At 40.8% G+C, this 15,532-nt stretch overlaps 1 protein-coding gene across 1 annotated transcript in view; it reads left to right on the plus strand.

Annotated features, from left to right (window-relative positions):
• XRN2 (5'-3' exoribonuclease 2) overlaps window positions 1–6,433 on the plus strand; it is a gene marked incomplete at its 5' end in the record, with an annotated part of 33,036 nt that extends 26,603 nt beyond the window's left edge. The window contains one exon of the mRNA XM_010186828.1: window positions 5,862–6,433. Within this exon, the coding sequence (XP_010185130.1) occupies window positions 5,862–5,926 (65 nt within the window). The remainder of the gene's footprint in view (window positions 1–5,861) is intronic.
• Window positions 6,434–15,532: the final 9,099 nt, after the last annotated feature.

Here is a 15,532-nt window from a genome sequence, read left to right on the forward strand (position 1 = left end):
AGTGACCAGTGGTGTCCCCCAGTGGTGTAGTGGGCCCAGTTTTATTCAACATCTTTATTGATGACCTGGATGAGGGAATTGAGTTTACTCTTAGTGAATTCACAGGTGACACCAAACTGTAGCTTGTAGTCAAGTGTGGGTCGGGCTCTTCTCCCAGGCAACTGGTGACAAGATGAGAGGGCATAGCCTGAAGCTGTGCCAGGGGAGGTTTAGGCTGGATATTAGAAAGCACTTTTTCACAGAGAGAGTGATCAGGCACTGGAATTGACTGCCCAGGGAGGTGGTGGAGTCACTATCCCTGAAAGTGTTTAAGGAAAGGCTGGATGTGGCACTCAATGCCGTGGGCTGGACTTGATGATCTCGGAGGTCTTTTCCAGCCTCAATAATCCTGTGATTCTGTGATTCAGGGTTGCCACTGCTGTTGGCTTGGTGAACAGGTGGGTCACTGGAAGTGACAAGATAAATCCTGTGTGACCTAAAGTGGAGTTCTTCATCCTGGGAAGGAATTGCTTGTGAAAAAGGCTCCCAAAAAGGAGTTGAGTCCTATCTCTTCACCTGTGATTAGGAGCTGCATTTCTGTAATGGTTGGATTGAGACGGGAGGAAACTTGGCTAAACCTGCCTAAAAAGGTGCTTTAAAGTAAGAAGGTTCTCACTGTTCAGCTGAATTCTTGCAATATCGAATTATGCAAGTGTTTGAAGTTTAATCAGCTGACACAGAAAGCTTGAATGCCAACGTTTTGCCACATATAGAAGACCAGATTACTGTGTAATGAAGCTGTCAGCCTTTTATACTTGACTTGCATTTTTGGTGCATGTGAAACAGCAAACAAATAATATCAGTGGCCACTCTGAGTTAAACTTGTCCTGTCACAAAGTAAATGAAGTGTAGTTGTGCAGTGGGTGCAGAAGCTTTCTTGTGCAAGGCATCAGACTGGTTAAAGTGGATAGGTGGATTGAATATGAGAGCTTGGAGCTATTGACTTTGATTAAAGGAAAGCAAGTTTTTTTTAAAAAACACAAGAAATATCCTCTAAAATGAAAAATGTGGGGAATGAGAAGGCGGAATAACCAGACAGGCATCACATTTTTGTATTAATCTCCAAAATGAGAAAGTCTGCATGGTTTTGGGAAGAGAGAAAGTATTCCCAAGTCCATCAATCTCTGTACTGCTCTTCATGTCTTCTGAAGCTCGTCTTCACACTTTGTGGGAAATACTTATTTCAAAGCAGTTTTTCCGTGCTTTATGTACAGGGAGCTGATCTTGCCAATTAGGTACTTAGAAAGCTCTCATCCTCATGGCATCCGAGCACCTTGTGTTGTATAGGAAGCACTCCACATGCAAATATGCCCCAATGCCATCATTCTTTCAAATTGAGGAGGCTTGAATCCACTGATCGATACAAAATTCCAGTCCATCTGTTGGCCTCAAAAACTGTCTGGCTTTCTTTCCTGTGTCCCTTCCTTATCTCATCTCCTGCCCCGTCCTCACCCTCAAATTGCCTCAGGTGTCCCCAGTTGCCGTTCTGCAGGTGTGCCTGACAAATCTGAAAACAAGACCTTTTTTTTTTTTAACTTTTCCCCTGTTGTGTCCCTTTCCTTAATACTGCTTTTGCTATTAGGCAGAGGTTGATCTTGTGCTTTCCTGTTTATGCATCAAAAAGAGGTGCCAAGTCAACCTGCTGGTCCCTCCAGCTGCTGTTGCGGTGCGCTGCTTCGCATGCCACCGGCAGTCATCATACAAAGGCTTTTTCACAAAGCAGGGGCTGTGCATTGCTCCTCAGGCCTCTTCATCCTGCAATTGAGAGGCTGGTTCCTGGCACTCTGTTTTTGTGGAAGACTGCAGTGCAACATGCTGTAAATGTGTTCTTTGTCAGTTAATTTTGTTCTTTCTCCTCCTCTTCTACTAAAGATACCATGTTGTCCTAGGAGATTAGTCTTTAATTAACTTCTGATTTAAACTGACTGCAATGTGAAGTCTTTACAACTAACTGCAGTGACAGTTGACTTAATGCCAAGTGGCCACATGTGTCTTAACTCCTCTTTTGCCAGGTAGAGACCCTGGTAAAAGGGTTAAACTGTTGCTTAAACCCTCGCTAGAAGAATACCTCCAAGTGTCATAGCCCAAAATTTCTGCTGAAATAAGTCTTTCTGACATGTGCAAATGGAACCACATCCAGAGACCATAACACAGCTTGGATATGGATTGCGTGGATTAAGAATGAAGCAAACCCCTCAAGGTGGGAGCATGTCAGCAACTCCCTGAACCTCACTGCAATAGGTGGTGGTCATCTTACGGAACAGGAACAGTCCACATGGACACTGCATTTACTCCAGTGGAAATCTGTGATCAGAATTGAGCAAAGGGGCAAATTTCACCCAGACAGTGTTCTGCCTAGGAGTACCAAAAGTGTTCCTAGGTCTGATGGCACAGCTGTCTTCTTGCCTTTTGCAGCCATCCTCTTCAGTTCCAGCACAAATATCTTTGTCCAAGCATGGATATCTTCAACTAGAAAATGAAATTAAAAGGAATGGGAAGGCATATGCTAAGTTTTCTTGATGGGGCAGGTTATCTCTCGTGTCAAAGTCATGTTCATCAGCTATGTAATTGTGAGAGAACAGCTGTGTGTTATGGCATAATTGGATTGGAAATGATCTGGAACCCACACATTCCTGAAAAGCTAGAGCTGATGTTAAAATTCTCAGATTTTGTGGGGCTGATGCAGAGCGACTTTTCATTTTGTGTTATGTTTTTATATGTATGATGAAGAAAAATTAGAAGGGCAATGCGGTCAACCAAGTGCCATCTCTTCCTCAAGAGCCTGCTGTGGGTGTTCCTTACTGTTGTTCTCTGATTTGACTTTGATGTGCCAATTTTCAGCTGATGAATAATTGTCTGTGCTGATAACTTGGGAAGTCAAGTGCAGTGTGGCGGTACTCTGTGAATGGCATATTTGGTTTCTGTAGCACAGGATATCTGATTTATGACTTTCATTTCAGTCAGTAAACTTGTCAATTAGCTGCATTTGAAAAGTGATTTTGATTAGTGCAATCAGTAAACACAAAATCTTGTCTTTGCCACACTGATTAGATAAATTGTTACTTGAGGAGCTGCTAGAGAAAGTAGTTTATTTGGCCTTATAGCTTTAGGGAATGCCTAAGTTTTGAAGACTAAAGAAAATATTAATTGTCATTTCTTCTCTGATTTGTACCTTTTTGAAGTGCAATTCACTACTCCAAGTTTTTTCCTTTTGAAGATTGTTCTCTGTCAGAGCCATACAAATGGATAGTAATAAGGTGGCTTTAAATGTTTTTTTGATGATTTCATTAAGCTCTTTCTTAGACTGTTCCCTAGAGCTGCAAAAAGATGTGGTTACAGTAGGAGTGCTGGGTCCTTTCTTTTTCAGATGGAATGAAAGTGATTAAATAGGATAGATGTTTTTAACTAGCTCTTAAGCAGGGGTCTATATGAAGGGGAAACACTGTACCAGGGCAAGACCAGCATCATCTCACTGGGTTTCTCACTAGAGCACCATTTGACCCTGGAAGTGGAATGGGAAACATGTTAATAAAGTTCAATTAAAATGTGAAATTCTGACTAGGGAGGGAGAGAGACTGTATTAGTCTGTATAATTTTCCGGATTCTTGGAGGTCTTGCCTAGCTCAGCCTGCACAGAGGAGAGAAGGGTAGAGGAAACATGGCCATTATTCATCCTGGAATATAGGGGTGTTTTTCTGAAAGTTTGTATCTCCCAGCAAGCAGAAGAACTGAGCCAGGTCTGCAGTGGTGACAGAGCCAAAACACAGCCCCCATCCTGACAGCTGCAGGTGAAGAATTACAGGTGTTGGTAACTACAGATGAAGGGTGTTTTGTACACCTGAAATCAGTTTTAGCAGAACTCAGTTCTTCCATACTGCATGTATTTCTGTGGTGCTGGTGGCTGTGAAACTTTGAAATTATTAGAAATATAGTCATCTTTGGGTATCTTTTGATTGAAAATAGTGACACTCTTGAGCTTTACTAATTTATTTATTTATTTATTTTTTTCTTAGCAATTCCATCTCTTCAGTTTAATGTTATGTCTTAACTGCTCATTTCCCCCAAAGTAGCTGAAGACAGTGTTATGGGCCTGGCTTTTCTTGTGTTGCACTAAACTTGTATTCAAGAACAAACACAGTGTCAGTAAAGCATCATGTTAGTACAGCCTGTCTGTGCATGTAAAAGTCCTGTAAATCACAGTCTGATCAATATAAAAGTGCCACATATCCCACTTTAGTCCTTGTGATGCTTTACACTGGTTGCAGTGTATGTGACATAATCAGTTATACATGATTATAAGCATCAGCTGGCAACAGTATGTATGACTGTATGTATGTATTAGTTAATGTGTGTTTACATGTATACATTTTAATGCTTAATAAATAATTGAAATGCAGCGTATACCCCTCTACAGCTCAGGCCGTTGCTGGGCTGGGTGGGCTGGATTAGCCCTGCCTGGAGGAGGGGGGCCCAGGCAGAGCTGCCAGGAATAGGAATTTATTTCCTCTGATGTGTTAGCTTGAATGGGGGCTGCTCGCTCCCTCCCCTGCACACCCGAGTGCTGCTGTGGAAGGTTTCTGTCCAGATCAAACCATTGCAGCCTGCAGCAATCTAGCCAGAGTTGGGAGAGAGGCACAGATTTTCCTTCTGACCATTTCTCACCCCTCTCTTTTTCTTGTAAATTACTGCAGAGCTTTAGTGTACTTGAGTATTGGCAGTTTACCAGGGCATTACTGTCCCATCACAGTGCATCCATTAGACAACTTCTGGAACCAGCTGTGGAAATTAGGTCACACTTAAACACCATTGAAAATAATCAAAGGTGTCACTGAAACTGAGGCTTTTGATTGATGCACAATTTGAGTGTTGTGGACTGACTGGGGAGCTATTGATTAGCCGTTTCTTTTATCCTGTTTACTGACCAGTTTATTTAGGAGAACAACAACCGTTTAATTGCATGTCCTGTTAAAGCAATGTTGCTACTGCTACGTCTTTGTAAAGAGTTAGTTTGGGTAGGAGAAACAATTGAGAAGTGGGTGGTCTTATAACTGCAGTGTTAGGTCACTGGCCATGTTTTTACTCAAAAAGGTTTAATTCAGTCTGATTACATTATCTGAGAGATCATTAATAGATTTTTATTGTTATATTACTGTTGTCTGAGTTAACTTTTAAATATATTTTTACTATCTTTAAATATATCCTAAATATAACTCTCTATATAAATGTTAATAAAGTGGAACTGTTGGCTTTATTACGTGTTCTGATTGTTCTTTTAGTTTGCTTTATAGAATAACACGTATTTTGAGTGTTAAATATTTTTTGCTCACAAGCATGGTGTGTTGTGATGATGACACAGCAGTGTGTGTGTGTATATGTATCTGTATTTTTTCATACATTGTAGTAATGAATGTACTTGTAAGAAATGTAAGCATTAAATTAAGTCTTCAGTTGTTACAGTAGCAGGCTTTGCATTTTTAAAGATTCAAGAGAAGATACCTGTGAAGTGTTCAAGCACTAACCAATGCTAGTTCTCAGAATTAAAAGTCATTCTTCTTATAACTTGAAGCTTATTGGACGTGTTATAAAAGGCAGCTTTTTTTTTTTAAATTGATACTAAGCTTGCCTCTGATGGGCATAAGGGCTCTAATCAAAATCAGCAGTAGTAACTGATGCTTTGGTGAAACGTATTTGGTAGTATAGCCAGTCTGAGCTTTTTTGTTTGACTTCCCAAAACAAGTTCTTGGGCATGTGTCAGAGTCGGTGGAGTGCAGTTCTTTAAGTCTGTGCTCTGATTTATTTTAACGTTTTGTTTTGCTCCCTAGATCTTAGACCCCAGGAGTCCTGGCGAGGTCCTACGCCCTTGTTTCAGCAGGCACCACAAAGGTAAGGCAGGAGGGACTGAAGTTTTGTAGAATGTGGCCAGGAGAATGTACTTGATGCTGCCAGGCTTCACTTTTTTTTTCTCTTTGTTTTTGTTGTTCAAAGTTGTTGAAATCATGCTGTGTACAGCAGGTTTTTTAAAGTTAATTAATGCTCATGATTTATTTATATTATGTGAGTGGACTGTGATGTTCATCCTTTAGAAGGCTTGAGTACTTTGTATGAAAAAAAGAAGGCAAAAACACTTTCTGTTAAAACACAGACTTCAAAATTAACTTTACTGTTGGTGCTTTGGTACCGTTCTTGGTTCTTTGGCCTTTATCTTATTGAAGCTTTTGAGATACTATGAAATTGAACACAGAGAGCTTAAAACTGCATTAGATTTTGGACAGGCTAAACAAATTTCTTTTTAGGAGGGCTGCGGAGCTTAATGAGGCATAACTAATGGTGTTCCACTTTTATCATTTCTGTGCCGCAACCGCAGCATTAGTACAGACTAGCCATTGATTCTTGCTACAAACCTCTTGAAGTCCTAATCAGCTTCTCTGGTACAAGTTTTTCAGGCCTGACAAGCCTATTGTAGGGCAGTGTCACTGTAGGTCAGTAGTTATTAGTTGCCACTGAAAACAGTTTCTTTAGCTACTTAAGACTGAACTGAATTAAATGCAGAAGGGACTCACGGAAGGATTATGGAATCTGCAGTCCAATAAGTGCCATCGAATAGAAGGAATGTGACATGGTTTGATAATAAGGGATGTTTTACATACGTTCCTTCATTGACAGGTTGTATGTCCTTAAGTCAGATGGCCTTTGTAAACCCCAGCATACCTGTGAAAGTTATGAATAACGATATTTATTTGCTCTCATTCGTCCATAAATACATGTGTGAGCTCTGTGAAGTTTATCCTCTGAGGCACAACTTTTATTTTTCATGGTTTTATTTGCAAATGTTAACCATTGAAAATATCAGCTTTAGGAGAATTTATTGAGCTCTCTGCAATCACACTTCCCATGGCAACCACTTTGATCCCTATTGAAGTAAGTCCAGCTCCCTTGTCCTGTGCCACGTCAATGTGGAATACTGCAGTATAAATTAATTGTGCATTACAAACAGTAATATTACTTTGTATGTGGGAGTTGCTATTCCCATGCATTAAATCTGATTTATATAGCACCATTTTGTGAAACATTGCTACAGGTCTGTAACTAGTCATTACTTTTACAATGCTATTTTACCAGGCTATTTATTTTTGCAAAGTGGAAGAGCTTTTCAATTCACATCTAAATAACTTCTTCCAGCCAGAAATTGTTTGTTTCTCACTTGAAATACACCTTTTTGTTCCAATTGTAATCAACTCTCTCTCTAATCAGTATCCTATCATTGTGCTAATATTTTTAGAAGTGACCACACACTGCCCAAGTATTTCAGAGCATTTTTGCAGCTAGACTGTGTTTGTTATTCGATCTGCTAACCTCTCTAGTGTCCTTCTGCTGTTGTGGTATTGACCTCACTACTCATTTCCCAAACTTGAGGAAACTGGTGTCCCCTGATGTGCCTTTAAATTGAAGATTAATCATAGAAAATCTAGAAAATAAGCTTCATTGAAGCTTGGAGAATGCTGTTCTAGCTTTTGAGTGACACCAGTATATTTACAATGCTTTCCTTCCCTGATTGTGCCTTGTTAAACCTCTGATGGTTTATGAAAACCACTAACTTGGCAGTTTCAGTGCTGAGTATAGTTTTGCCATGTTCTTGGACAGTGTTTGATTTGGGAAATAAACAGATGCTTTGGGTTGATGTTGAGTTAGTTGCCGTACAGAGATAAACATGGATACTTAAGCAAAAGTTTAAACAGAAACATAAAGTTAGGCTTGGTGCAGGAAAAATTGGCTGAACCTGTTGAACTGAAACCTTCCCACTCCCCCTCAAGAGGTTTTCAGTTTCCTGATTAATTCCTTGGCAGCTGCCAGTTTCCCATACCACTGTCCCCCTTGCTGCTGTGGCTTCAGGTGCTCCAGGAGCAACAACATACATGTGTGTGTGTGAGTGTATTTGCTACCTGGTTTCGTGGCTGATGGAAATTTGTAATCTTAACCTGAGATTTCCAAAGAGGCTGAGATTGGAACACAGAAATGTTTTACTGTATAAGGTTTCCAGAAGTTGTATTTTAGCTATCCTGCATGTATATGCTTTAGTTTAATCATAAGTTGTCATAACTCTGGATAGAGCGTTTTAGTAACTCTGCCAATGTGAATTTGTGATATTCCAAGTGGCACAAAACTTTTTTTGCTACCTATGAGGCACAGCTTTGCTGCATACAAATCTCCACCCTCGGGTAGTTTGAATTGCCAGTTAATATGTAGTGCTTTTAACTGAAAATCACTAATTTCACTCTTTCAGATGGCCTTGAAGCAAAAATACCCCAACAAAGTAGTGATATTAGTGTTAGTATGTTTTATTTGTTAAATATCCAAAGTTTTCATTAAGCAGCATTTTATTAAAATAAAAAGTTTTAACTCTGTGCTAAATGCACATTAACGTAAAATAAAATTTGTGCCAAACTTTCCCATTCCAGGCATGTAGTGAGTGTTGGCCTGTGATCATCAGTCTCTGATGGTATTGACCACAAGCACGTTAGCAGAGTTGTGGAGACAGAGTGACTGTGGATGAAGGCCCTAGAGCTGGGGCTATATAGGTAATTCCCTGTGCCTTTCCTTAAGGCTGAGCAGTGCATTCTTCCTGCAGAGTCTGCTGGTTTTTAGGAATAATGGTGGCCAAAAACAGTTAGTACTCAAAATACCTAATCAAAAGGAATATCATACTTAGAATACTGATTTTTTTGAGTGTTTAGTCCCTGAAAGTGTAATGTGCTTTAACTTTTAAATGCGGTATTGTTCCTCCTAATGAATGATTTGGATAACATTGTGCATTTCTAGACATACCTCTGAAGCTAAAAATAAAACCGCACAGTTCAGTGTTACCACTTAGCTTTTCTGCACGTTCATTTTTTGTATGTGTTGCATGTTGTATCTACCAATTGCATATTCGTTGGGTAAGACTCATACTTTTATTAGCAGGAATCAAGTTATTTCACCTCTAGAGATGGTAGGAGTTTCTTTTGCCTTTCTAGAATTGATCTGACCAGGTGAAGAAGCTGTCTTGCAGGCTTTAGTGTGAAACCAAAAGCAATTTGCATCCAAAGCCAGAAAGCCTACACGCCCAAAATGCCTGTTTTCATTCATTTTAATCTTACATTTACCTATCTTGATTCCAACTTTGCCTCTGCTCCAGCTGGTGAAATGTGTTTAAAAGTCCTTCCTCTCCCAGCATTGCTTCCTCGGTTGCCCAAAACTTGGTTTGCCCAGCATGGTACAACTGGCTGGGAATCCTCCCTTGGTGATGAAAGTCAGACCTCCTCCCTGAACCGTGTGTGTTTGAAAGACTCTATCAGCCTCTAGGTAGGATTACTCCTCCAATGCTGGAGTCCCACCAGTTTAATCCAGCAAATCTGGGCAGAGGCTCTTTGAAGGCACGCAAAGTAACTTTCAGTTGAGTGGTGCAGCAGGTAACTCTGAATTGCAGTGCTCGTGCTCTCTGCTATTGCTGGCTCTCAGCAGCCTGGCCGCACACTGTTCATCTGGCTCTCTTAAACAGGGGTCAGGAAAGATTAACTGTCTCAACTATCCAATGTTTTTCCTTTACAACAATATATTGTGCTGCAAAACATAACTGCTATGAATTCTGCAAGGAATTGTACCCTGACCTGTGCTCGGCTTTAAAGACTATGTCATGGCTATATCATTTTTCTAAATATTTTTAATCAAACAATGATTTGATGTATTATACCTGTTGCTTTTTAATTGTAATGTTAGAATAGGTACTTGAAGGCAATTAAAACATTTCTTGCTGTTAGTAATCTAGGATGGCAAACTAGGTTATAATGGACGTTGAATTTGCGTTCCCATCTAAACTGTACACCAAATGTCAGTCAGTCCATGCCAATTAGTGCTTATGTTGCTAGGTCACCGTGGTCAATTGAAAACGGCATCAATAGAACTTGAAAAGGTTTCTTCCCGATCAGACCTTCTGACATATTCAGCGGAATAATGGATGGGAAAAAGCAGCCAAGGCCCCTACCCTAGATTCAGAATACTTGCAGCAAGAATTCATTTGCAACCTGCAATTAACTAGAAAGAATGGACTCCCAGAAAGAGTCTGGACATTTAGAAAAAAAGCCTCATTCTCCCATATCACACATGTTTACTCTTTGGATGGTGTGTTACGTTTAGCTAAGTTGGTGATATCTGGGTTTTAATCGGTGTTCAAGATCAGTGCAGATGAACTGGCAAATTTGCCCCTAAAATAAAAGACGGACAGAATCTTTCCGAGGAATTTGAATAAATCTCTGATTTGTGAAATCAAATCTACCTGGTTCTGTAGTTTTCAAGCTGTGATGAAGAAAGCAGTAAGTAAATGTGGCCTTTTGGTAGGAGACTCCTGGAAGGTATCCCCCCCCTCCCCAATTTACCTCTAATGGCTTGGCCATCTGCAGTACCGCTGCAGGCATAGCTGGATGTGCCCGTGTTTAACTTAGAGACAAATCTGTCATGCAAGACTATAGAAGTTTGTATTTTGTAGTGTGAAACTCTTTCTAGGAGCTAAGTTCATGCTGCAGTGTCTTTTCTTTACGCAGAACTGCTGGGGCTGCTCCTCTTCTTGCCTGGAACCGCATGCTGCAATCCCAAAACCAGTACCAGCCGGGTCAGTACCAGGGGCTGGGCGGACCAATGAGTTACCCACAGAGACCTGAAGATCGGATGGACAGGGGAAGACAGGTATGAAAACACTGCCGCATTTTGCACATTTTGGTCTTGTCCTGAGTAAGGCTTCCTTCCTGGGTGGCTGTGGAGAGTGAATGCAACATCCATGAGTGTTCCTGAGCTGGCTTTAGCCCAGTTGCTGTGTCACCAGTGAAAGCACTGACAGGTGAGCTGTCCAGTCCCTTCCTGCGTACTCCTGGCAAAAGGCCCATGTCACAGCTGTGCTCTCACTACTTTTCATTAAAAGTAGATCAAACATACTACCAAGTCACAAACTTCCTGCAGCCTGAGAAAGCATAATCTGAAGGTAAGTATTTCAACCAGAGGCTTCCTCTTCTGTAAGAAAATCTGTCAGCTACACATTTTGGGGATAGAATGGGTTCTCCCTGGTATGCTTACAATGTATATTACAACTTCATTAGTTTTTTTTTTCCTCTAATGTTTATTGGCTTCCTCTTAGCTGAAAAACTACTTAAATGCAAATTTTAGAATCTAGTAGTCAGAGAAATAAAGATGTCTGTGAAAATAGCTGTGTGGTTAAATGAAAACAAGTGGGTGTGATGGGAGAACCTCATCCAGAATTATAGGTGAATTTGTCATCAGTTTATGAAAATGCCACAGAATGAAAATGCTTCTTGAAAGGAGCAGGTGATTTTGCTTATGTGATATTTTCTTTGTGTGCGTGTGTTCCCAGTAAAAACATAATCTGCATACACTCCTGTACTAGAAATGTGAGTATTTACAATGCTATATACTAGTTCAAAATAAACTTCAGATACCTATATTTAAGTACTGTTGCTCTTTTGGCAAGTCAGAACTATTGCTCAGCAGTGGGAAGGTCACTGACCAGTAGTGGGAAAAGAGGAAGAAGAGCACACAACTGCTGGGTTGAGCATTTTCTCAATTCTTTAAATGGCAATTAAGGTGCAAACTGTTTGAAATCTGCTTTCTGTTGGGGCCTGGTTATCTGCGTCTCATAAACGTGCTCAAGACAAGTCACTTTTTAGTGCACATTATAAGTTTTTCCTTTCTTCCCAATCTGCCCATCTCCCCAGTACACAAGCACTTGTGTTACATGGTACAGCACAAACACAGTCAAATTTGGTGCTTCGTTTCTGGGGCTGTCTCTCCATGCTCTTGGCAGCATATGGTCATTTTCACATAGGTAGAAATTCTGTCCTGCGGTGTGTGCATTTGGTAATATCCCAGTCTCCTTGGTTTATATAGCAGGGACTGCAAGTACAATCCATTTAAATTGTAATGCCATATGTGAGAGTCGTCTTACAGCATTTTTATCAATTCTCTGATTGATTGTCTGGTTTATGTTTTTCTTTTCTGTTCTGGTTGGAAGGCTCAGGTAGCAGTCTTTATCACAACCACTTTTGCACTGTGACATTGTTACAGTGTGGGGGTTTTGTGGCAGCTAATATAATAAAAACATGCACTATCAAACCAAATTTGGAAGAGAAGAGCCTTTCGTCTTTTCTGGGGAAGCTTTTTGCAGTGCTGTGTGCTTCTCTGTCTGCTTGAGCTTGCCAGGAGTGAAGCCCGGCAGAAGCAGCCAGTGAGCTGCTCACACCGCTCTCAGCTTTGTCTGCTGGCTGCAGGATTATGTGGTGCTGCTGAAAAGATCCACAGCCAGCAGCAGTCTGCCCCAGTGCTCCCAACTCTCAAACTCGTGTTTGACTGAACCCTTGTTAGCAGCAGCGGCAGACTCCTGTCTCCCCCCTCCCAACTCCTACCCTGAAGCATTTTTAGTGCAGAGGAGGCTTTTAAGACAATTGAGAGTTGTCTTTAGCTTTTTGTCATATTGGCGTTGCAGCAAGAAACAGGATGAAAAGAGGCAAATGTACCCCTGAGCACTCTTGCACCTAGTATGGAGAGGAAACATTACCAGTACAAATCCTTCTAGGACTGGTTTGGCTATATGCAAAACCAGATAGCATGGGTTATGATCACATTAAGTTTAATGGGGAAACAGTGGGCCTTGAATCCTGGCTCTGCTGTCCAACTGGTCCCCAGTGATTCTTTAAGTATATTTCAAATGTGGATAAGATGTATTGATACAATATAAAATATTTCATTTTGTGTTACCCAGATTTACCCAAAACACTGAAGAAAAAGGAATAAATGCATAATTGCACTAATCTGTATCAGGGGCTGCTGTAATAATGTAGAAAAATCAGTGGAGGACTTTGATGCTGTGTGTTATTTAATTAGGGCAGGAAAATAGATACTTGAAAAAAGTCTGTCTGCTGCACCATACTCTGCTCTACCCTTTATCCTGGATGGTGTGAGTGGATGCATTTGCAAAAGGAATCAGTGCTTGAACTCATTCGTTCCCGACCTTAAATCTTCCTCTGTAACAGCTACAGCTGGAATCACAAAGGGGAGCAGGGATTGTTTTCCAGAAATGGCTGCAGGGTGGGCCTGGGGAGGGCATCCCTGTTAGTCCACACTGGGAAGCTGTCTCCTCACTGCAGGGTCTTGAAGCATCATGACATCTACAGCCTGGCAGTGACAGAAAACCGCTACCTCGCAGCTCTCCAGCACTTTAGTACCACAACAGTTAAGTAGGAAGTGTGTTACTGTTTGGGGATATTGCGATCTTGCCCAGAATGCAATTCACCTGGCACTAGTATCTGCTGGATCATGAAACAAAGTTAAAACTGGATGGTGACAACAGTTTTATTTGTGTTCACATATGTGATGGTTATTAAGGACAAATCTTTCAGCCCAAGTAAATTTGCTTTCTTGAAAAATTTCCTTTGCAGTTGTATTGCTTTTGAGCAGTTTTTATCTCCTTTTACATGTTTGTTGCCTCTTTTCTCTCTCTTTTTGTCATTTTTAAATGAACTTTCAGATGTTATTATTTCTTCGAGGCTGACAGCACTGGAGTAAAATTAGAAGCTACCTTAAAGGGTTTGGGGTACAAAACCAATAATTGAATCTAGCATTGCTGCCTGTAAATTTCAAAGCTTTAAAGCTTTGAAAAGGGATTCAAGTGGAAGTGGTGACACATAGCAGCATAAATAATTATCTTTGGTCCCTTTCACCTCTGAATTCTTTTTTTACAGCAGACAGAACATGCTCTGAAGAGGTTAATAAATGTGCTGCTACAAAGTGCTTACAAAATTAATGCAACTGCCATGGATATGAGTTGCTCTGTGGTAGTGGGTATTTGTTGGTGCCTTCAGCCGTTCCACAAAGCTAAAAAATAAACTTGATTGTCTTGTGCAGGTGTTTGATGTCTTTGTTTTAGTCTGTAATAACACACAACTGAATGCCCAGATAAGTCTTGTGCAACTGTTACAAGACCTTTACATTGTAGTTCCATGCAGGGTTTGCTGCTGTTTGTGTAACTGGAAGGATTTTTCAAGGGATATAGTTAACTTGTTTCTTTTTAAAATTGATTGCAATCAAACCCGAAAACATAAAACCTTTCTGATAGTGTAAACAGTGTATTCTGTGTGGTTCTATCGGAGTCCTTTAAAAACAGGGTGCAACAAATTGGTTTCTGTTCCGAAAGTGGTTTAGGATTGCTGGACACCAGTGGCTGAAGCAAACCTCCTGTCCCAGGTTTGCTGGCGGTTCCTCTACTGCAGTCGTTGTCTCTCAGCCCCACAGGACATGGTAAAGAGGGATTTCTCTTTTACAGAAATGAAAGGAAGCCCCTCTTCCCCTGCCCACCAAAAAAATTCCCAGTGAGAAACAAAGCCCTATAGCTGTCGTTAGTGCATCACATTAAATTAACTTTCTGGTTTCTGCACTATACCAGTTTTTGAAATAAATGTTTCAAGGGGACCTTTTGAAATTTTCCAGGAGATTTTTCACTGGATGGTACAGAATGCCTCATCTAAATGTAAATGCAAAAATATATCTACTTTCCAGTTATTGCCAAGGTGTGGGATTTAGGCCTCTTTACTTAAAATGAATCGGTGCCGAAGATGCAGCTTCTGTAACAAATACTTATTGTTCGGGGTTTTTTTCCTTAAAATACTTCTCTGTAAAAATGTCTGCCTTCCTTTAGCATAAGGTTGCTTACAACTAGAACAGAAAGCTGGTAGTTAAAGGTCATTTTTTTCCCCTCTAAAAAATAATAAACCTTACTAATCCTGCTAACAGCACACAGGCATCGCACATCTCAAATTGCTACTTTAGTTGGTCTACAAGAATTGCATTTACAGCCTTGCTCTGAGCAAAGCGTAAGTGTGCATACTGCGAAGCCCGCGTTTCTGTAGGAATTAAAAATCTGCATTTCAAATCTGCCCTTCAGGTGTGGGTGTGATGTGACTTTAACGTTTTGTATCCTTTTTTTGGTAACGTTTCAGCAGAGACCACGCAGAGGTGTCACAGCTTGGAGGTAACTTGTCCTCAGCGCTGTCTTTGGGTGAATTGATTTCTGATTTGAAGCGCTGCTCCTCCAGCGGTGCAGCTGGAAGCTGGGGCCGGTGCTGTGCAGAGTCGTGCTCTGCGCTTGTGTTTTCAGGAGGGCGTCTGTAGGTGCCGTTCGGAGGAGTTCAGCTCTGCCTGGGGTACATCTCTGTGCGCAGGATGTATTGTTTCGGTTTTGTGTGGCGCCAGGAGCTCGGCTAACTTGTTTACTGTGGTGTTAATCCAAAAAATAAATGCTTGCTTTTGTTTGTTTGTAGGCATATGGCCCTGGGAGGCCCTACCCGCTACCACCGCCCTCAGGAAGATACAGCTGGAATTAGCTCTTGACTTTTTTTTTTTTAAGTATAGAAAATATCTGGGGTTTTCAGTTTAGGTTTTTTTATTATTGGAAAGGGGG

This window comes from Mesitornis unicolor, unplaced genomic scaffold (genome assembly GCF_000695765.1).
Source record: "Mesitornis unicolor isolate BGI_N332 unplaced genomic scaffold, ASM69576v1 scaffold11386, whole genome shotgun sequence".
In the NCBI taxonomy this organism is placed as follows: Eukaryota; Metazoa; Chordata; class Aves; order Mesitornithiformes; family Mesitornithidae; genus Mesitornis; species Mesitornis unicolor.